Source organism: Monodon monoceros, unplaced genomic scaffold (genome assembly GCF_005190385.1).
Source record: "Monodon monoceros isolate NGI ecotype Baffin Bay Population unplaced genomic scaffold, NGI_Narwhal_1 Super_Scaffold_10, whole genome shotgun sequence".
Lineage (NCBI taxonomy): Eukaryota > Metazoa > Chordata > Mammalia > Artiodactyla > Monodontidae > Monodon > Monodon monoceros.
The window spans coordinates 47990237-48012365 of NW_021703766.1; the positions used below are offsets into that span (position 1 = coordinate 47990237).

At 41.7% G+C, this 22129-nt stretch overlaps 1 protein-coding gene across 9 annotated transcripts in view; it reads right to left on the reverse strand.

Annotated features, from left to right (window-relative positions):
* Positions 1 to 21294, reverse strand: part of LOC114906543 (zinc finger protein 235) — a 46242-nt gene extending 24948 nt beyond the window's left edge. For 3 of the 9 annotated variants that reach the window (XM_029241466.1, XM_029241428.1, XM_029241474.1), the window contains exons 1-3: positions 17507 to 18193; positions 13921 to 14047; positions 13031 to 13114 (exon numbers count right to left, since the gene is read on the reverse strand). In XM_029241466.1, the coding sequence (XP_029097299.1) occupies positions 13031 to 13114; positions 13921 to 14047; positions 17507 to 17521 (226 nt within the window). In that variant the 5' untranslated portion in view covers positions 17522 to 18193. Of the gene's footprint in view, positions 1 to 6850; positions 6917 to 13018; positions 13115 to 13920; positions 14048 to 17506; positions 18194 to 18248; positions 20268 to 20292 lie in introns of those variants that run through there. The other 6 variants (XR_003796449.1, XM_029241420.1, XM_029241412.1 and 3 more) reach the window with 6 other exon arrangements.
* Between the last annotated feature and the right edge of the window lie 835 nt (positions 21295 to 22129).

A 22129-nucleotide genomic window follows, 5' to 3' on the forward strand; every position in this document is an offset into this window, starting at 1 on the left:
GCCAGAGCCCCCGAATCAGCGGCTCCTTTAACCCCGTCCTGTCTGAGCAAAAAACAGACGCCCTCCAGCGACCTACACGCAGAGCCAGGGCCAAATCCAAAGCTGAGCCCCTGTGAGCTGTGAGAACAAAGAAGAGAACGGGAAATCTCTCCCAGCAGCCTCAGAAACAGCAGATTAAAAAGCTCCACATCAACTTGATGTACCCTGCATCTGTGGAATACATGAATAGACAACGAGTCATCCCAAATTGAGGAGGTGGGCTTTGAGAGCAAGATCTATGATTTTTTTCCCCCTTTCCTCTTTTTGTGAATGTGTATGTGTATGCTTCTGTGTGAGATCTTGTCTGTATAGCTTTGCTTCCACCATTTGTCCTAGGGTTCTATCCGGCCATTGTTTGTTTTTTTTTTTAAATTTTTTTCTTAATAATTAATTTTAATAACTCTATTATACTTTCTTTCTCTCTCTCTCTCCCCTCTCCTCCCTCCCTCCCTCCCTCTTTCTCTCTTTCTTTCCTTCCTTCCCTCTAGACAACGAGTCATCCCAAATTGAGGAGGTGGGCTTTGAGAGCAACATTTATGATTTTTTCCCCTTTACCTCTTTTTGTGAAGGTGTATGTGTATGCTTCTGTGTAAGATTTTGTCTGTATAGCTTTGCTTCCACCATTTGTCCTAAGGTTCTATCCATCCCTTTTTTTTCTAAATAATTATTTTTTAATTCAATAACTATTATACTTTATTTTATTTTACTGTATCTTCTTTCTTTCTTTTTTCCTTCCTTCCTCCCTCCTTTCTTTCCTTCTTTCCTTCGTTTTCTTTCTTCTTTCCTTCCTTCCTTCCTTCCCTCCTTTCTTTCTTCCTACTTCTACTAATTCTCTCTACTTTGTCTCCCTTTTATTCTGAGCCGTGTGGATGAAAGGCTCTTGCTGCTCCAGCCAGGAGTCAGAGCTCTGCCTCTGAGGTGGGAGAGCCAACTTCAGGACACTGGTCAACAAGAGACCTCCCAGCTCCACATAATATCAAATGGCAAAAATCTCCTAGAGACCTCCATCTTAACACCAGCACCCAGCTTCACTCAACGACCAGCAAGCTACAGTGCTGGACAACCTATGCCAAACAACTAGCAAAACAGGAACACAACCCCACCCATTAGCAGAGAGGCTGCCTAAAATCATAATAAGTCCACAGACACGCCAAAACACACCACCAGACGTGGACCTGCCCACCAGAAAGACAAGATCCAGCCTCATCCACCTGAACACGGGCACTAGTCCCCTCCACCAGGAAGCCTACACAACCCACTGAACCAACCTTAGCCACTGGAGACAGACATCAAAAACAACGGGAACTACAAAACTGCAGCCTGCAAAAAGGAGACCCCCAAACACAGTAAGATAAGCAAAATGAGAAGACAGAAAAACACACAGCAGATGAAGGAGCAAGATAAAAATGCACCAGGCCTAACAAATGAAGAGGAAATAGGCAGTCTACCTGAAAAAGAATTCAGAATAATGATAGTAAAGATGATCCAAAATCTTGGAAATAGAATGGACAAAATGCAAGAAACATTTAACAAGGACCTAGAAGAAATAAATATGAAACAAGCAATGATGAACAACACAATAAATGAAATTAAAAGTACTCTAGATGGGATCAATAGCAGAATAACTGAGGCAGAAGAACGGATAAGTGACCTGGAAGATAAAATAGTGGAAATAACTGCTGCAGAGCAGAATAAAGAATGAAAAGAACTGAGGACAGTCTCAGAGACCTCTGGGACAACATTAAACGCACCAATATTCAAATTATAGGGGTTCCAGAAGAAGAAGAGAAAAAGAAAGGGACTGAGAAAATATTTGAAGAGATTATAGTTGAAAACTTCCCTAATATGGGAAAGGAAATAGTTAATCAAGTCCAGGAAGCACAGAGAGTCCCATACAGGATAAATTCAAGGAGAAATACGCCAAGACACATATTAATCAAACTGTCAAAAATTAAATACAAAGAAAGCATATTAAAAGCAGCAAGGGAAAAATAACATACAAGAGAATCCCCATAAGGTTAACAGCTGATCTCTCAGCAGAAACTCTGCAAGCCAGAAGGGAGTGGCAAGACATACTGAAAGTGATGAAGGAGAAAAACCTGCAACCAAGATTACTCTACCCAGCAAGGATCTCATTCAGATTTGATGGAGAAATTAAAACCTTTACAGACAAGCAAAAGCTGAGAGAGTTCAGCACCACCAAACCAGCTTTACAGCAATGCTAAAGGAACTTCTCTAGGCAAGAAACACAAGAGAAGGAAACGACCTATAATAACGAACCCAAAACAATTTAGAAAATGGGAATAGGAACATACATATCAATAATTACCTTAAATGTAAATGGACTAAATGCTCCCACCAAAAGACAGATTGGCTGAATAGATACAAAAACAAGACCCATATATATGCTGTCTACAAGAAACCCACTTCAGACCTAGAGACACATACAGACTGAAAGTAAGGGGATGGAAAAAGGTATTCCATGCAAATGGAAAACAAAAGAAAGCTGGAGTAGCAATTCTCATATCAGACAAAATAAAGACTATTAGAAGAGACAAAGAAGGACACTACATAATGATTAAGGGATCGATCCAAGAAGAGGATATAACAATTGTAAATATTTATGCACCCAATATAGGAGCACCTCAATACATAAGGCAAAAACTAACAGCCATAAAAGGGGAAATCGACAGTAACACATTCATAGTAGGGGACTTCAACACCCCACTTTCACCAATGGACAGATCATCCAAAATGAAAATAAATAAGGAAACACAAGCTTTAAATGATACATTAAACAAGATGGGCTTAATTGATATTTATAGGATATTCTATCCAAAAACAACAGAATACACATTTTTCTCAAGCGCTCATGGAACATTCTCCAGGATAGATCATATCTTGGGTCACAAATCAAGCCTTGGTAAATTTAAGAAAATAGAAATTGTATCAAGTATCTTTTCTGACCACAACACCATGAGACTAGATATCAATTACAGGAAAAGATCTGTAAAAAATACAAACACATGGAGGCTAAACAATACACTACTTAATAACGAAACGATCATTGAAGAAATCAAAGAGGAAATCAAAAAATACCTAGAAACAAATGACAATGGAGACACAACGACCCAAAACCTATGGGATGCAGCAAAAGCAGTTCTAAGAGGGAAGTTTATAGCAATACAAGCCCACCTTAAGAAGCAGGAAACATCTCGAATAAACAACCTAACCTTGCACCTCAAGCAATTAGAGAAAGAAGAACAAAAAAACCCCAAAGTTAGCAGAAGGAAAGAAATCATAAAAATCAGATCAGAAATAAATGAAAAAGAAATGAAGGAAACAATAGCAAAGATCAATAAAACTAAAAGCTGGTTCTTTGAGAAGATAAAATTGATAAACCCTTAGCCAGACTCATCAAGAAAAAAAGGGAGAAGACTCAAATCAATAGAATTAGAAATGAAAAAGGGGAAGTAACAACTGACTCTGCAGAAATAAAAAAGATCATGAGAGATTACTACAAGCAACTCTATGCCAATAAAATGGACAATCTGGAAGAAATGGACAAATTCTTAGAAATGCACAAACTGCCAAGACTGAATCAGGGAGAAATAGAAAATATGAACAGACCAATCACAAGCACTGAAATTGAAACTGTGATTAAAAATCTTCCAACAAACAAAAGCCCAGGACCAGATGGCTTCACAGGCGAATTCTATCAAACATTTAGAGAAGAGCTAACACGTATCCTTCTCAAACTCTTCCAAAATATAGCAGAGGGAGGAACGCTCCCAAACTCATTCTACGAGGCCACCATCACCCTGACACCAAAACCAGACAAAGATGTCTCAGAGAAAGAACAGGCCAATATCACTGATGAACACAGATGCAAAAATCCTCAACAAAATACTAGCAAACAGAATTCAAAAGCACATTAAAAGGATCATACACCATGACCAAGTGAGGTTTATCCCAGGAGTGCAAGGATTCTTCAATATACGCAAATCAATCAATGTGATAAACCATATTAACAAACTGAAGGAGAAAGACCATATGATCATCTCAATAGATGCAGAAAAAGCTTTTGACAAAATTCAACACCCATTTATGATAAAAACCCTCCAGAAAGTAGGCACAGAGCGAACTTACCTCAACATAATAAAGGCCATATATGACAAACCCACAGCCAACGTCATTCTCAATGGTGAAAAACTGAAACCATTTCCTCTAAGAACAAGAACAAGACAAGGCTGTCCACTCTCACCACTATTATTCAACATAGTTTTGGAAGTCCTAGCCACAGAAATCAGAGAAGAAAAAGAAATAAAAGGAATCCAAATTGGAAAAGAAGAAGCTGTCACTGTTTGCAGATGACATGATACTATACATAGGGAATCCTAAAGATGCTACCAGAAAACTACTAGAGCTAATCAATGAATCTGGTAAAGTAGCAGGATACAAAATTAAGGCACAGAAATCTCTGGCATTCCTATACACTAACAAGCAAAGATCAGAAAAAGAAATTAAGGAAACACTCCCATTTACCATTGCAACAAAAAATAAAATACCTAGGAATAAATCTACCTAAGGAGACAAAAGATCTGTATGCAGAAAACTATAAGACACTGATGAAAGAAATTAAAGATGATACAAACAGATGGAGAGATATACCATGTTCTTGGATTGGAGGAATCGACATTGTGAAAACGACTATACTACCCAAAGCAATCTACAGATCAATGCAATCCCTATCAAACTACTGATGGCATTTTTCACAGAACTAGAACAAAAAATTTCACAATTTGTATGGAAACACAAAAGACCCCGAATAGCCAAAGCAATCTTGAGAAAGAAAAACGGAGCTGGAGGAATCAGGCTCCCCGACCTCAGACTATACTACAAAGCTACAGTAATCAAGACAGTATGGTACTGGCACAAAAACAGAAATATAGATCAATGGAACAGGATAGAAAGCCCAGAGATAAGCCCACGCTCATATGGTTACCTTATTTTTGATAAAGGAGGGAAGAATATACAATGGAGAAAAGACATCTTCAATAAGTGGTGCTGGGAAAACTGGACAGCTACATGTAAAAGAATGAAATTAGGGGCTTCCCTGGTAGCACAGTAGTTAGAATCTGCCTGCCAATGCAGGGGACACAGATTCGAGCCCTGGTCTGGGAAGACACCACATGCCACGGAGCAACTAAGCCCGTGCACCACAACTACTGAAGCCTGTGCACCTAGAGCCTGTGCTCTGCAACAAGAGAAGCCACCACAATGAGAAGCCTGTGCACTGCAACAAACAGTAGCCCCCACTCACCGCAACTAGAGAAAGCCCACGCACAGTAACAGAGAAAGACCCAACAAAGCCAAAATTAAAATAAATAATTTTTTAAAAGAATTAAATTAGAACACTCCCTAACACCATACACAAAAATAAACTCAAAATGGATTAAAGACCTAAATGTAAGGTCAGACACTATAAAACTCTTAGAGGAAAACATAGGCAGAACACTCTATGACACAAATCACAGCAAGATCCTTTCTGACCCACCTCTTAGAGAAATGTAAATAAAAACAAAAATAAACAAGTGGGACCTAATGAAACTTAAAAGCTTTTGCACAGCAAAGGAAACCATAAACAAGACGAAAAGACAGCCCTCAGAATGGGAGAAAATATTTGCAAGTGAAGCAACTGACAAAGGATTAATCTCCAAAATTTACAAGCAGCTCATGCAGCTCAATATCAAAAAAACAAACAACCCAATCCAAAAATGGGCAGAAGACCTAAACAGACATTTCTCCAAAGAAGATACACAGATTGCCAACAAACACATGAAAGGATGCTCAACATCACTAATCACTAGAGAAATGTGAATCAAACTACAATGAGGTATCACCTCACACCAGTCAGAATGGCCATCATCAAAAAGTCTACAAACCATAAATGCTGGAGATGGTGTGGAGCAAAGGGAACCCTCTTGCACTGTTAGTGGGAATGTGAATTGATACACCCACTACAGAGAACAGTATAGAGGTTCGTTAAAAAAAATAAAAATAGAACTACCATACGACCCAGCAATCCCACTACTGGGCATATACCCTGAGAAAACCATAATTCAAAAAGAGTCATGTACTACAATGTTCATTGCAGCTCTATTTACAATAGCCAGGACATGGAAGCAACCCAAGTGTCCATCGACAGATGAATGGATAAAGAAGATGCGGCACATTTATACAACGGAATATTACCCAGCCATAAAAAGAAACCAAATTGAGTTATTTGTAGTGAGGTGGATGGACCCAGCGACTGTCATACAGAGTGAAGTAAGTCAGAAACAGAAAAATAAATACTGTATGCTGACACATATATAAGGAATCTAAAAAAAAAAAAGCTTCTGAAGAACCTAGGGGCAGGACAGGAATAAAGACGCAGACGTAGAGAATGGACTTGAGGACACAGGGAAGGGGAAGGGTAAGCTGGGACGAAGTGAGAGAGTGTCATGGACTTATATATACTACCAGATGTAAAACAGACAGCTAGTGGGAAGCAGCCACATAGCACAGGGAGATCAGCTCAGTGCTTTGTGACCACCTAGAGGGGTGGGATAGGGAGGGTGGGAAGGAGATGCAAGAGGGAGGAGATATGGGGATATATGTATAGCTGTTTCACTTTGTTATAAAGCAGAAACTAACACACCATTGTAAAGCAATTATACTCCAATAAAGATGTTAAAAAATAAATAATTTTTAAAAAATATTTAAAAAGAAAAAAAAAGACTCTTTCAATGGCATTTCTTTGACTTACTTGATTTTGACTGGTTTGGGTCTTGGGGACCATGGTTCCAAGCATATCCAAACAGAGGGAATTATCCTGCATATAGTTATAAAAAGAAAAAAAATCACTCTGGCTCATGGGATTCTCTCAAAAGCTTTAAATGCGTGTTCACAGCTGCTGACTGCCAAGCATATGATTTCCCTAAGATGAGAACATCAGAAGAGGAAGAAGAGAGGCTTCCCTGGTGGTGCAGTGGTTAAGAATCCGCCTGCCAATGCAGGGGACACGGGTTCAAGCCCTTGTCCGGGAGGATCCCACATGCCGCGGAGCAACTAAGCCCATGCACCACAACTACTGAGCCTGCGCTCTAGAGCCCGCAAGCCACAGCTACTGAGCCCACATGCTACAGCTACTGAAGCCCACACGCCTAGAGCCTGTGCTCCACAACAAGAGAAGCCACCACAATGAAGCCTGCGCACTGCAGCGAAGATCCAATGCAGCCAAAAATAATATAAATACATTTTAAAAAAAATTTACAAGGAAAAGGAAGAAGAGTGACTGACTTAAGGATTATGTATCTGGAACCCATGACCTGTGAATGTCACGGGGATTAAATAAAACCACGACCTATGGACTCCACGTCAGGGATCAACAAAGTTGCAAGAATCACAGGGCAGTAGCGGAGAATGGCATTAAAGCCTTACATTTTGATGACATCTCCCAGATAAGTTGAGACTTTGATTAAAAGGGGGAAAGGTTAAGAAATAACAAGCCCCAAATGGGGTCATCTGCCCCCATGACAGCAAACCAAGACCTAACTGCAGTTTCAACCCCTCTCAGGAAGGTGACCTTTAAACAGACACTCTGAAATCTCCACATCAGCACCAGTGAGGTAACCTGCATAAGAAGACGCATGCCTCCCTAAAAAGATGAGCTGGCCTAAAACATTTCTTTTCTTTTGCTAACAACTTCCTTCCCCCACCCCCTTTCTGCCTATAAAAAACCTTCCATTTTGTACAGCTCCTTGGGGGGCCCTTGTAATTGCTAGGTAGAATGCTGCTCTATTCAAGAACTGCCTGCGAACTATTATACATAGGATGGATAAACAACAAGGTCCTACTGTATAGCACAGGGAACTATATTCAATATCCTGTGATAGACCACAATGAAAAAGAACGTATACATATAACTGAATCACTTTGTTGTACAGAAGAAATGAACACAACATTGTAAATCAACTCTACTTCAATAAATTTAAAAAATTAAAAAAGAATTGCTTGATAGGGCCAATTAGATTCTAAAAAGTACTATACCAACGTGAAATTTGTAGTTTTGACAAATTTACCTTGGTCAGGGAGGGTGTTAACAGTGGGCAAACCAGGTGAGGCACTTGCGGGAGCTTTCTACACTATCTACGTACCATTTCTGTAACTCTCAAATTATAAATTTTCAAAAAGGGTGAATTTTACTTTATGTAAGTTGTTTCTCAGTAAGGTTGATTAAGAAGCATTTTGACTAAAAAGCATTTTGATTAGTGCACAAATATTATACTATTCTCCACTAAAAGGAACCAGGAGTCCTTGGGCAGATGGCTGATTCTAAGGCTGGGTAAGAAAAATACAAGATGACAGGGAGGACTTTGTAGAGTCAGAAGGAAAGGAAACGCTCCAAAAACAAAAGGATGGGGCAAGGCACAGGGGTATAGGAGCCAACCTGAAAGAGCTCCCAATGGTCAAAGCAGGAACAATTTGACAGCAAAATAAACAATGCCATGTTGGATATAACCCAAAGTAAAAATAAATATACATGCATCCATACTGATCATAGGATAGGCATGAGGTGAGTTCTTGCTGTGGACAGACACTGATGTATCTGTGGGTGACACACTCCAGCAAAAAAGGAGTGGGAGGATACGTAAAACGGGAATGGCAGAAAGTGACGGCTGTTGAGACGGTATGAATATACAGACTATGCTATACTATTTTCATTACTTTTGCATTTTAATATTTCCAAAATAAAACGTTTAAAGCCACGGAAAGGAGAAAAACCAGATCATCCAGATGGTGTGTGTATGTGGGGAAGGCGGAGAAGCAGAGAATTAACTTTTTAAATCGTCAGTTCAATTTTCAATAAAAAACATGATGAATGTTAAAACAACTCAGCTGTGGGGTTACACATGGGATCCCATTAGATCATTTTTTTTTTTAACACGTACGCCCCCAGGTTGGTGGTTTATTACATGATTATCTTAATGAAGCACATACCCAATTTCAGGATTAACTAACTTTCTACGTTTTATACGTTTTTGAAATTCTTCCACTCCTGTAGTAGATGCTGCACTTGCAGGAAAATGGCACATTGGCAGTTTGGGGTCCACAAAAACGTTAACAGGTTTAAATCAGCGCCTCTACTAAGAGCAAACAGGCTTTAAGGCCTGACTCACCCACTTACAAGCTATATGACATTTTCAAAGGCATAAGTTTCATCCCATAAAAAACAGATAATCACCCAGGTGGTCAGGACTATTGCAAGGATTAAATGTATAAGGTGCTTCGTCTTTTTTTCGGCTGTGCTGGGCAGCTTGCAGGATCTTAGTTCCCCAACCAGGGATTAAACCTGGGCCCTCAGCGGTGAAAGTGCAGAGTCCTAACCCTGAATTGCCAAGGTGTTTCTTCTAATACTTATGATAAATGAGTTCAGAGTAATACCAAATTACACAAATTAAACTTACTCAGAATTGCAGATGGTTCATTTCAGTAATTTCTTCTCTTTTCCTACACAGATTCTCCTTGTCTACACAGCTGCATCTGTGACGTCTATAAATATCACATTTGAAATGTCTACCAGAAAACTTCACCTAGGTCATGTGATTGTTTAAGTATCAGGGGAGAGGGACAGAGAGGACAAGATAAATGGCAGAGAAGATGACTGCCTGGCTGGGAATACGGATTCCACACACAAAAAACTGTTAAAACCAGCAAATGAATTAAAAGTAGCAAGATACAATGTCAACATACAAAAATTAGTTGCATTTCTAGCCACTGTGGAAAACAGTATGGAAGTTCCTCAGAAAACTAAAAACAGAGTTGCCATATGATCCAGCGATCCCACTCCTGCACATACATCCAGACAAAACTACAATTCAAAAAGATGCACGCACCCCTATGTTCACAGCAGCACTATTCACAATAGCCAAGACATGGCAACAACCTAAATGTCCATCAACAGATGACTGGATGAAGAAGATGTGGTATATGTACACAATGGAATACTACTCAGCCATAAAAAAGAATGAAATAATGCCATTTGCAGCAACGTGGATGGAACTAGAGATTATCATACTAAGTGAAGTAAGACAGAAAGAGAAAGACAAATACCATACGATATCACTTATATGTGGAATCTAAAAAATGACACAAATGAACCTATAAAAAAAAAGAACCTATCTATGAAACAGAATGACAGACACAGAGAACAGATTGGTGGTTGCCAAGGCGGAGGGGTGGGGAAGGGATGGAGTGGGAGGTTGGGATTAGCAGATGCAAACTATTATATATAGAATGGATAAACAGCAAGGTCCTACTATATAGCACAGAGAACTATTGATATATTCAGTACCCTGTGATAAACCATAATGGAAAAGAATATTAAAAAAAAAAGAATGTATATACATGTATAACTGAATCACTTTGCTCTACAGCAGTAAATTAACACTGTAAATCAACTACACTTCAATTTAAAAAAATTGCATTTCTATACACAATGAACAATTTGAAAACGAAATAAAACAATTCCATTTACAATAGCGTCAAAAAGAATAAAATACTTAGGAATGAACCAAGGAGGTGAAAGGCTTGTACACTGAAAGCTACAAAACACTGGTAAAAGAAATTAAAGACATTAAAAAAATGGAGTGACATCTCATGTTCACGGACAGGGAGATCTAATATTACTTTGTCAATGCTACCTAAAGGGATCTACAGATTCAAATCAATCCCTGTCAAAATCCCAACACACAAATAGGAAAACTCATCCTAAAGTTCATATGGAATCTCGAGGGAACCCAAATAGCCAAAACAATCCTGAAAAATTAGAAAGAAGCTGGTGGACTCACACCCTGATTTTAAAACTTATAAAGCTAATCAAAAGTGTGGTATTGGCATCAAGACAGACATACAAACAGACCAAGGCAACAGACCAGAGAGCCCAGAAATAAACCACTGAATAGACGGTCAAATGATTTTGCACAAGGGGGCCAAGACCATTCAATGGGGAGAGGACCATCTTTTCAACAAATGGTTCTGGGAAAGCTGGATATTCACATGCAGAGGAATGAGGTTGGACCCCTCCTTACACCATATACAAAAATCAACTCAAAATGCATCAGACCTAAACATAAGAGCTAAAATTATAAACCCCCTAGAAGAAAACAGTAAAAGCTGCATGACGTTGGAGTTGGCAATGGTTTCTTAGATATGACACCAAAGGCACAGGCGACAACAAAAAAAATGGACAAATTTCACGTCATGAAAATTAAAAACTTTTGTGCATTAAAAGACCTTCTCCGGGCTTCCCTGGTGGTGCAGTGGTTGAGAGTCCACCTGCCGATGCAGGGGACACGGGTTTGTGCCCTGGTCCGGGAAGATCCCACATGCTGCGGAGCGGCTGGGCCCGTGAGCCATGGCCGCTGAGCCTGCGCGTCCGGAGCCTGTGCTCCACAACGGGAGAGGCCACAACAGTGAGAGGCCCGCATACCGAAAAAAAAAAAGGACCTTCTCCATAAAGTAAAAAGGCCACACACAGAATGAGAGAAAATACTTGTAAATCATATACCTGATGAGGGATATTCAAAATACACAAAGAACTCCTAAAAACAACAAACACCCTGATTCAAAAACAAGCAAAAGACTTGCACAGACATTTCTCCAAAGAAGATAAACACGTGGCCAATAAGAATATAAAAAGATGCTAAACATCACGAATCATTAGAAAAATGCAAATCAAAAACAATGGGATACCACTTCATAGCCATTAGGATGGCTACTATAAAAAACAAACAAAAAACAAGTATTGGTGAGGATGCTACAAACTGGAACCCTTCTGCATTCCTGGTGGGAATGTAAAATGCTGCAGCTACTATGGAAAAAAGTATGGCAGTGTCTCAAAAAATTAGAGAATTACCACATGATCCAGCATTTCTACCCGGGGTATATACACGAAAGAATGAAAAGCAGAGACTTAAACAGATATCTGGACACCCACGTTCACAGCAGCATTATTCACAATAACCAAAAGGTTGCGAACAACCCAAATGTCCATCGACAGATGAAGAAAATGTGCTACATACATACAATGCGGTATTATTCAGCCTTAAAAAAGGAAATTCTGACACACCGTAACATGGACGAACCTCGAAGATACCATGCTAAGTGCAATAAGCCAGACACAAAAGGACAAATACTGTATGACAGACAGAAGGTAGAACAGCGGTTACTAGGGCCTGCGGGTAAGGAGAGAACGAGGACTTGTTTAATGGGGACAGTTTCTGTTTGGGAAGATGAAAAGGTTCTGGAGATGAAGAGTGTTGATGGTTGTACAACAGTGTGAATGTACTTAACACCACTGAAGTGTATACTTAAAGACGATTAAAATGATAAATTTTGTTAAGATTTTCTACAATTAAAAAAAAATATATATATATATACTAGGAAGTCTGGAGGTGTCGTACTTAGACACAAATGAAGGTGATGGAGTGAAGATGGTATTTTAAAAGGGGTGGTCAAGGAAGGCTGTAGGTGAGATGAACTTCCGAGCAGAGACATGAATGAATAAGAGAGAGGGTTTGGAGGTTTGTGGGGTAGCAGCCTCCCAGCCAGAGAAAAGAGAGGAAAAGGTCCTCACGCACAAGCGTAATCCTCATATTTGAGGAACCAGTGAGGCTGGCAGAGGGCAAGGCAGGGGGAAATGACAGGAGAAAAATGCAGACCGTTAAGGCTGGGTGAACGGACACCACTACAGGGGTCCCTTAAATACGTTGGATTTTATTCTGAGTGAAATGGGGAGACAGGGGAGGGCCTGAAGTAGAGGAGTGTGACGTGACTGAGGTTTTCAAAGGGCCTCTTTGCCTGCTGTACAGAGAAGAGACAGATTATCCAGAACAGAGGCAGGATAATGGGACTCTGGCAGCGAGGTCCTCACCCGAATGCCCACCTATCTGGGTCTGGACCTCCGTCATCCAAAGTTTTTCCTCTCTCTCCAACTGGGATATCATATCTGGCTTGGAGGACTGGTGCCCTGAGAAAACATTAAAGGGAAAAAAGTACTGAACAATTTTGGTTCCAATCCCATGACGGAAGGCTCCGCCCCTCCCCCAAAGTTTATTGAACATTTTTGATCAGACCTGTTGTGAGAAATACATTCTCGTTGGAAACACATGACTACCCCCACGAATCACTGAAACAAAAGACTAAATGACCTGTGTCATCACGTCCTTTGCAGAGTCTCACTATATTTACTGCAAGCGCTGCAGTTATTGCTATGATGTGCACCGTTCTTGCTAAGGAGCTCTGACACTGCTACTTTATTCTACATTATTACAAGACTTAGTACTAAATTAATTTCATGCCCACCAATGGATCATGACCCACCAATTTAAAAAATATGTAATATGTAAAGCAACTATACTCCAATAAAAGTTAATTTAAAAAAATTAAAAAAGGTATGAAAGTGGGGGAGAGAGGGATAAATCAGGAGATTGGGATGAAAAAAAAAGATATAATATGAAATAAGGAGCCAGGTGCAGCCAAGCTCAACTGTTCACTTATAGTGCAGTTACAAAAGACAAACGTTTGCCTTGGAACAAAGACTAGAAACATCTTGTCTCTATGCTCCAAAGGGACTGGAAAACTCTGGGTCTCTAAGGAGTCCCAAAGCCTGGAAGTCACGGGCAGAGGCCAGGGATGCTACTAAACATCCTATAATGCACAGGAGAGTCCCCATGACAAAGAAACCATCTGGCCCCAAAAGGCAGTAGTACCGAGGTTGGGAAACCCGGCCCATGGGGAATGATGCCAAGTCACAGGGAGGGCGCCCGTCCTCACCCACTGAGAGCAGGTTCCGGAAGTTCTCCAGCATCACCTCTCGGTACAGCTTCCTCTGGGTGGAGTCCAGCAGCCCCAGCTCTTCCTCCGTGAAGGTCACGGCCACGTCCTTGAAGGTGACCGCCTCCTACGACACCAAACACATGTAGCCTTAATCTTACAAGCAACCGCCCCTGGGAGCAGGGCAGCACTGGGAAGGTGGAGGAGGCACGTGGGAGGCCGTTCCAGGTTCTAAGCGACCTGAACCACTCTTCTTAGGACACCGTCTCCTCTTCCCCTTCCACAGTCACACCAAAGATGCTGGAGTGGTGGGGTTGGTGGAGGAAGGAACGACAAAAAAAAATCTTAAAACCTTATATACGTGCAACATGGTGCCCTTTATAGAGCTGTGTCTCTAGAACTGTCACGGTTACATCAAGGCATACATGCATTTTACAATTTCACTGAAAGTGCCAAATTTTGTAAGAAATGTTGAGTTAATTTAGTCCCAACGGTATTTACAATAATAGTGCCTTTCTCCTTCTCTCACTGGGCAGTACCACTGTTTTGTCAATGACTGCCAATCTAAACAGCCTTCAGTACCTCCGTGGGGGCAGGTAGGTAGTTCATTCTGTCCCAGGTACACGCTGTACCTGTCAACTGTGGCAGCATTCAGTGTCAAGGTTAAGAGCACAGGCTTTGGAGACTGACTGCCTCAGTTCACACTCTAAGGCTCTGTCCATTACTACCTTTGTGACCTCGGACAAGTCTCAATACCTCAATAATTTCTCAATACCTCAATTTCCCCATCTGTACAAGGGCACACCATCATAGGGTACTTGATGGGATTAAATGAGAATATGCGAAGGGTTTAGGATATATCTGACACTTTTTCCCACAACCCCACCCCCGCCTCGTTGCACAGCATGCGGGATCTTAGTTCCCCGACCAGGGATTGAACCTGTGCCCCATTCAGTGGAAGCGTGGAGTCTTAACCACTTGGACCTCCAGAGAGTATCACGTTAGATACTCAAAAACTGTCAGCCATCACTATTATTATTATCATCATTATTCACAGCTGCATGGTATTTCATAAAAGTGAAAAAATATACATTTAACCATTCCAAATAATTAAACAATACAGTAACTTAAGACTTTAAACTTACTAATAATGCTGCAAAAAACGCATTTTCACATAGATCTTAGCCAACTTGTCTGATTATTTCCTTAAGCTAAATTCCAAGAAGTGGCAACTGCACTGTCAAAAAAAATATGCACCTTTGCTAGTAAAATGGCAATTCTCCCAATTAACTCTTCCCGTCACAGATCAAAAGTGTTCCTGATTCTCCATACTCCGGCCCAAACTGGACATTATCTTACTTTTTTTTTTTTTTTGCGGTATGCTGGCCTCTCACTGTTGTGGCCCCTCCCGTTGCGGAGCACAGGCTCCGGATGCGCAGGCTCAGCGGCCATGGCTCACGGGCCCAGCTGCTCCGCGGCATGTGGGATCCTCCAGGACCGGGGCACGAACCCGTGTCCCCTGCATCGGCAGGCGAACCCTCAACCACTGCGCCACCAGGGAAGCCCTATCTTACTTCTTAAATCTTGGGTAATTTGGTAAGTGATAAAAACAGCTCTTTTTAAAAATGTCCATTTATTTAACTTCATCAAAACATCGCTTTCAATATTTTCCCCCCACATATCGCTTGTTCATTTGCCTTGCTTGTAATCCTACTGAGGTAGCTAATGCATCAGTAGGATTCCTATGAAGAATATTACGCCTTTTCTAGCATGTACAAATTCCCACCTTCACCCCTCACTCCTGTTTCCTGTGTCTCATGCCTTAGCATATGGTGTTTTCCTTTATGACAATTAAAATTATTTCTCTAGGGAATTCCCTGGCAGGCCAGTGGTTAGGACTCAGTGCTTCCACTGCCAGGGTCCCGGGTTCAATCCCTGGCCAGGGAACTAAGATCCCACAAGCTGCTCAGCCAAAAAAAAAAAAAAAAAAAATTTCTCTAAAGACTTAGCCCATCTCGACATTTGTTCTGACTGGAGTCCTGAGCATATGTGTATTAAACAACTAGTTGACACATCTGGCATAGAAGAGACAGGCACTAAGAAAAGGAACAAACTGAGGGCAGTGTTATTTTTGGAGTCCTCCAGCCACGCCAGGCATAAATACAACGTGGCCTCAGGGCCCCATGTGGAGCAGTCTCTTCTTCTGGGTCTCTCCACTCATCCTCATTGGACACCTGAAAGTCCTGGCTCGGGCAATGGAAACTTCAGTGTCAGCTGGGGATTGAGTGGATTTTCACAGGTATCTGAAAGTTCACAAATCTGTTTCTGTTAAAATGCAGATAAGACCATCTGTATCCTTACACAGCTGCTTCATGAAGTAAATGCCTGGCAAGTCCCCGCTGCTACTAGACTTTTCAAAATCAGTGTGTACCTCTTTAAAATATACTAACATGGCAGTGAACAAAACAGGAACTTAACTATAATACATACGTGGTGTAACTTAGAATTAAAGAATCTAGTTCTTGTTTGAAAACAAAATTATTTTCTCTTAGTTCAGTATCAGCTTGACTCTGCTGCACGAAACCATGCTTTAGACATTCCAGCCACAAAACGTGAGGCTCCCCATGAGAAAACAATTGAGTTCCCAAACTTTTAGGAAGAAAATGGCAGAACTCTCAGAATTCCTGTTTGGGAAGAAAGGTTATATGTAGGAAAATGGTCACTGCAAACATCTTAAAATGGGAAAATTCATTAACCACATAAATATGGACAATAGAAAAAAATACTAGGTAAACTATGGAAAATGATGTGACCTTTTAAATTGTGGGAGCTATACAATTTAAAAAATCCAAAATGTGGGGCTTCCTTGGTGGCGCAGTGGTTAAGAATCCGCCTGCCAAGGCAGGGGACACGGGTTCAAGCCCTGGTCCAGGAAGATCCCACAAGCCGCGGAGCAACTAAGCCCGTGCGCCACAACTACTGAGCCTGCACTCTAGAGCCCGTGAGCCACAACTACTGAGCCCGTGAGCCACAACTACTGAGCCTGCATGCCTAGAGCCCATGCTCCACAACGAGAAGCCACCACAATGAGAAGCCTGTGCATGTCAAGGAAGAGTAGCCCCTGCTCACCACAACTAGAGAAAGGCCGCGTGCAGCAACGAAGACCCAACGTGGCCAAAAAGCAAAATTAAATAAATTTAAAAAATAAAAATCCAAAATGGTATTGAAAACTGTGATTACAAATCAACACATGTAAATGCTAATGAAAAGGAATGTGAGAAAATGAAAACTGATTTGTAAACATGTTTATAACGTGGGAACTGTTTTTTTTGGGGGGGTAATGAATTTATTTTTTTAACTTTTTGTTTTATATTGGAGTGTAATTGATTATGGGAACATTTTTATTTTAAAAAATTATTAATTTTCACATCATTATGTGGAAATAAACAAAAAGCAAGGGGCCGCCATACAACAGTTCCTCAAGTGCCTTTGGTTCCCTTTACCCTTCCCGAGCAGGAGAAAAATGTGTAAAGTCTTTGTGAAATGAGATGTCATTTTAAGAAACAGAAAAGCAAACCTGACTTACCTGGAATTTGGTCATTTTTTTCCTCTTCCTGCTGGGGAAAGGCCGAGTTCTGGGAAGGCAAAACTGGGGAAGGGAAAGAAAGCCATCATGAGAGAGATACTGGGAACTGTGCTAGTCCACGTGGTACTTCGTGTGATCTGGAAGAGGGGCCCCTTTCTCTAGGCAAATGCAGTGACAACATAACCCAGTGAGAACAGGGGCTGGATTCCAGCTTCCCCTGGGCCTCCTCGGCCAGCTGCCTTAGTTCATGAACAATCCATAAACAGCCCTCACCCACATGTTTCTTGTAGCTCCCAGAGTATTCCTGAGGCTGGCTATTAGAGGAAATGAGAGGCAGACGGGAAGTACCAACAACTTAATGGGGCTGATACCGAGCAGGGCCCTGTGGGGCTCCTGGGCACAAAGCCTTTCTGTGTCCCCCATTTCTTTGACTACAGGAAATAGCCTTCATTCAGCCTCCATGACCCTGAGTTCCAACGGGCAGATTCAAGCAGCTGTTCATTAGGGAAGGGAGGGGATGCGAGACTAGGGAGAAACAAACAGTCGAGAGAAAAAATAGTGCAGCCTTGGGGCAAGGTCCTGCTTCCCCACCAATGGATACACACAACAATGTCTTTGAGCTGTTTTGCAGATACTGAAACCCCCTCCAGGTGGGAGAAGTTAATGATGGTATGGTGCCCACAAGCATGTAGACCCCAGACCAGTTGGAACCTGAAGGTTGATGATGCCGACTCCCACTTACCTCACCGCCAACTCATCAGGAGAAGGTCCACGAGCTGATCACGCCCTTCTTGAAAAATTACTATAAAACTTCCCACTACCCTCTCCAAGTGGGGACACAGTTTTTCGAGGCAGGAGCGCACCGTGTCCCCCTTTGCCTGGCAAAGTAATAAAGCTATCCTTTTCTACTTCACCCAAAACTCTGTCTCTGAGATTCAACTCCACACCCGTGTACAGAGAAGCTGAGCTTTTGACATCAGGGCCAAAATGCCTGGGTTCAAATTCTGTTATTTCTACTTATCACTTTCTACTTACTAGTCGCATAAACCTTGAGCAAGTTATTAATCTCTCTGTGCCTCAATCCAGTCTACCTGTAAATGGGTATAATAATGCCAGAATTCCCTCCTGCAGCTTCAGACAAGTAGGTGCTCTTAAGATTGATAAAACTGCCTTTGCGAATCCGCTTTACAGAACATGAATCTTAGGAAACACAGACTTCAGAAATGATGACTCTGTCCCTTTACTTACCCTTACTCTCCAAAAAAAGCCTAATTCTGACTGGTGGTCTCACAGGTGATTTGTGCTGTTGTTAATGAACGTTAAATTGCCACGGGTTTTTTTTCCCTTAACAGGTGTAACTACTTACACGTGTTATTAAGCTGAAAGAACGAAGTTTCTTCTCGCATTGCATGAAGGTAAACAATGACTAATAAAAACCTGAAACTAAGAAATCGTGTTGCATTTAAATTAACAATACGGGGTTGTTACACAATACTAAACGTTTTTAACTGAAGCCTGGCTACATCGCAGGCACTGTGCAAAGCCGTGACCACGATCATTTCTCGGTCTGGGATAAACCACAGAGGACTTTTCCCAGGATCCAGCTGAAAATAACTCTCCTTCCTAAACAAGCGTCCAGAAAGAATCCAGAAATCCAAGAACAAACCCACCTCAGTGATCAGGGAAGGCACAATGGGTCTGCAGCTGGAGCTCCGACCCCATCCCAGGCTCGCAGGAGCTTCCCAACAACAGGGCGCCTAAGTATTATCACTGAATTTATGGTAACATCCAACATTTTACCGGGCACTAGGCACTGTTCTTAAGCTTTTAAAATATCATCTCACTTAATCCTCAAAAGAACATCATTGGGAAGGAACTAACCGGAGGAAATTGAGGCAGAGAGAGATTAAGCAACCCGCTCAATAATTTACCGCAAGAAACAGAGCTGGCCCGTAGTAGCGGTAGGAGGGCTGGGGGAGCAGAGAGCGCGGGAGACCGTCAAACTCAATGTAGGACGCGAGCCCGCCCCCGACACGGGAGGTTCGCCGAGGGAACGCACACCGCCGCCGCTGCCCCCTCCCGCCCTCCGCCGCTCGCCGCGGCTTCCCTGCCCCAGGAGCGAGGACCGGGTGGCCCCACGCAGAGGCCGAGAAGGCTCGGAGGGATCACAGGGACGCTGGGTTAACTCACCGCCCTAGGAGTAATCTCGGCCCCGACCTCGCCTTCCCGGAGCGGAAGTGCCTCGGGCTACACACAGTTCCCGGACTACACTTCCCAGAATCCCCAGGCGGAAGCGCCTCAGATTTCACGAACCTCCTGGACTACGTTTCCCAGAATGAAGTTCGCAGAACCGCTCTTCCCACCAGCTGTCTTGGGTTTTGACTGTGGAGCGGGCTCGGATTTAGTCACTGTTGGTGGAACTGTCAGATTCCTTTTCTTTTACTCATTTCTTAAAGCTCATGAGAAAATAACGTAAGCAGATAGTTTTTCGGGTAACAATAATTGCGAATTTTTAAAAAATGCGGCCGTATAAGAGAGAAAAGAGAGGCTTGTATTACGAAAATAAGTTAAAACCCAACATTTTTAGCGGAGGCAAAGGGTAGACTAAAAAGTGGGAAACGTAAAAGTGACCTAGGCGGAACTGCCTAACACAGAACTTAAGGAACACTGGATTTCAAACTTGTCTCCAATGCTGACTCCCCAAATATCAGCAATAAAACCTGTTAATGAGACAAAAACGTAGTTTATTGCTACGTGGTGACACCACCTCCACAGAGCTTCCGCACCTTGACAGTGTCCGCGGAGCCAGGAAGACAAGGCTGGAATTCACTGAGAATTGGAAGTGTGGTTTAAGGCGGCGTCTTTCAGTGCAAAAGACGAATGGGATTGCATGACGGTCATGATGCTGCAGTCCAGGATTGGTGGGAAGAGCAAGGATTTTTGTAGGCGAGGAACCTACAGGTGCAAACTGTTGATGTTCTTTAAAGAGATAGAAGAGTTGACGGGTGCCTGTGGAAGTTCCTTTAATGAACAGTCAAGCAATTTGGGCAGGAATCTTCTGGAATAGTAAAAGCATGCTAGTAAAACTGACTAGTTATGTTAATGTACACAGTAAATTGTGGGAGGGAAGGTAGATAGGAAGTCTCAGTCTTCAGTTTCCAAGCTGTCTGTCTTGGGGAGAGGGGAGAGGTTGGAATAAAGTGTTTTGACTCCTTTGCTTCCTTTATTCAGCAAGGCACCTAAGGGCTTTTGAGAGGGTTCTGTGGAATGAGCGGTTCATTCCAATATGCTAAGAATTTGCAAAAAGGCTATACGCACATCGATTAGGCTGTAAAAGCGAAATATCTTGAACTTCACTTTAAAAAAACATAGTGGTTGTTATGTCAAACAAAAGCAGTTCCATTGCAGGGAATTTAATATTGTGATGTGTGCATATATAAAATCCTGAATTGTTTTCTAATTCATTTGGCTTCAGACATTTCAGTATATATTTCTATTCTGCTCCTGATATAAATAGTGTCTGGTGAGTGAATAAGCCAAGTGAACCAGGAAACCATGGTTTTTCTCCTAGGCAGGGAATATATTTTGTAGCTTTTTATTATGAAAGTTTTCAAAAACTGACAAAGGGGGGGATGGGGATGACAGAAAAGCATTTGTGCCCAGGAGGACCCCAGAGGGTCCTGCTCAGTTTCACTCCATTGTTTATTTTTTGTGTCATTAAATAATTTCTTTTTCTAGCCTATGTGTTTCCTATCAAGTAAAATTTAAATCTAAAGGCCTGATTAGACTTTTTTTTTGCAGTTCACATTTTGAAAAATATTTATTAAATGGCCTAATATGAAATGTCCTAATTTTTTAAACATCTTTATTGGAGTATAATTGCTTTACAATGGTGTGTTCATTTCTGCTGTATTACAAGGTGAATCAGCTATACGTATACATATATCCCCATATCTCCTCCCTCTTGCGTCTCCCTCCCACTTTCCCTATCCTACCCCTCTAGGTGGACACAAAGCATAGAGCTGATCTCCCTGTGCTATGCGGCTGCTTCCCACTAGCTATCTATTTTACATTTGGTAGTGTATATAAGTCCATGCCACTCTCTCACTTCATCCCAGCTTACTGATTAGATTTCAGTTCATCTCTTTTGACAAAGAGACCACTTCATAGGTAGAACTGGAAACATCTGAACAAAGACCAAATGAAGCCAATACAAATCCTGGGCAAAACACCTTTGAATAGGAAAAAAAATAACAGCAAATATGTGAAAAACAGTGGCCTTATTTTATTTTTTTGGCCACGCGGCTTGCAGGATCTTAGTTACTGGCCGTGAAAGTGTCCTAACCACTGGATGGCCAGGGAATTCCCTAAATTGGGACATTTTTGAAAGTGAAAATGGGTACAGTTCCTAATTACACTAAGGCAATAGGTATAATCTGGCACTATTATAGACAACTGGGAGATAGGGTCACCGCACTCATGGGGATTGATATAATTCTATTTTCTAGTACCTAGATGTCCGCTGTCACCTAGATGTCCCAATAACCAAGACAGAAAACTAGCTGGAACAAAAAACACACACCTGCAGAAACTGAGCTGCAAGAGGAGAGGGATGAAACTTGA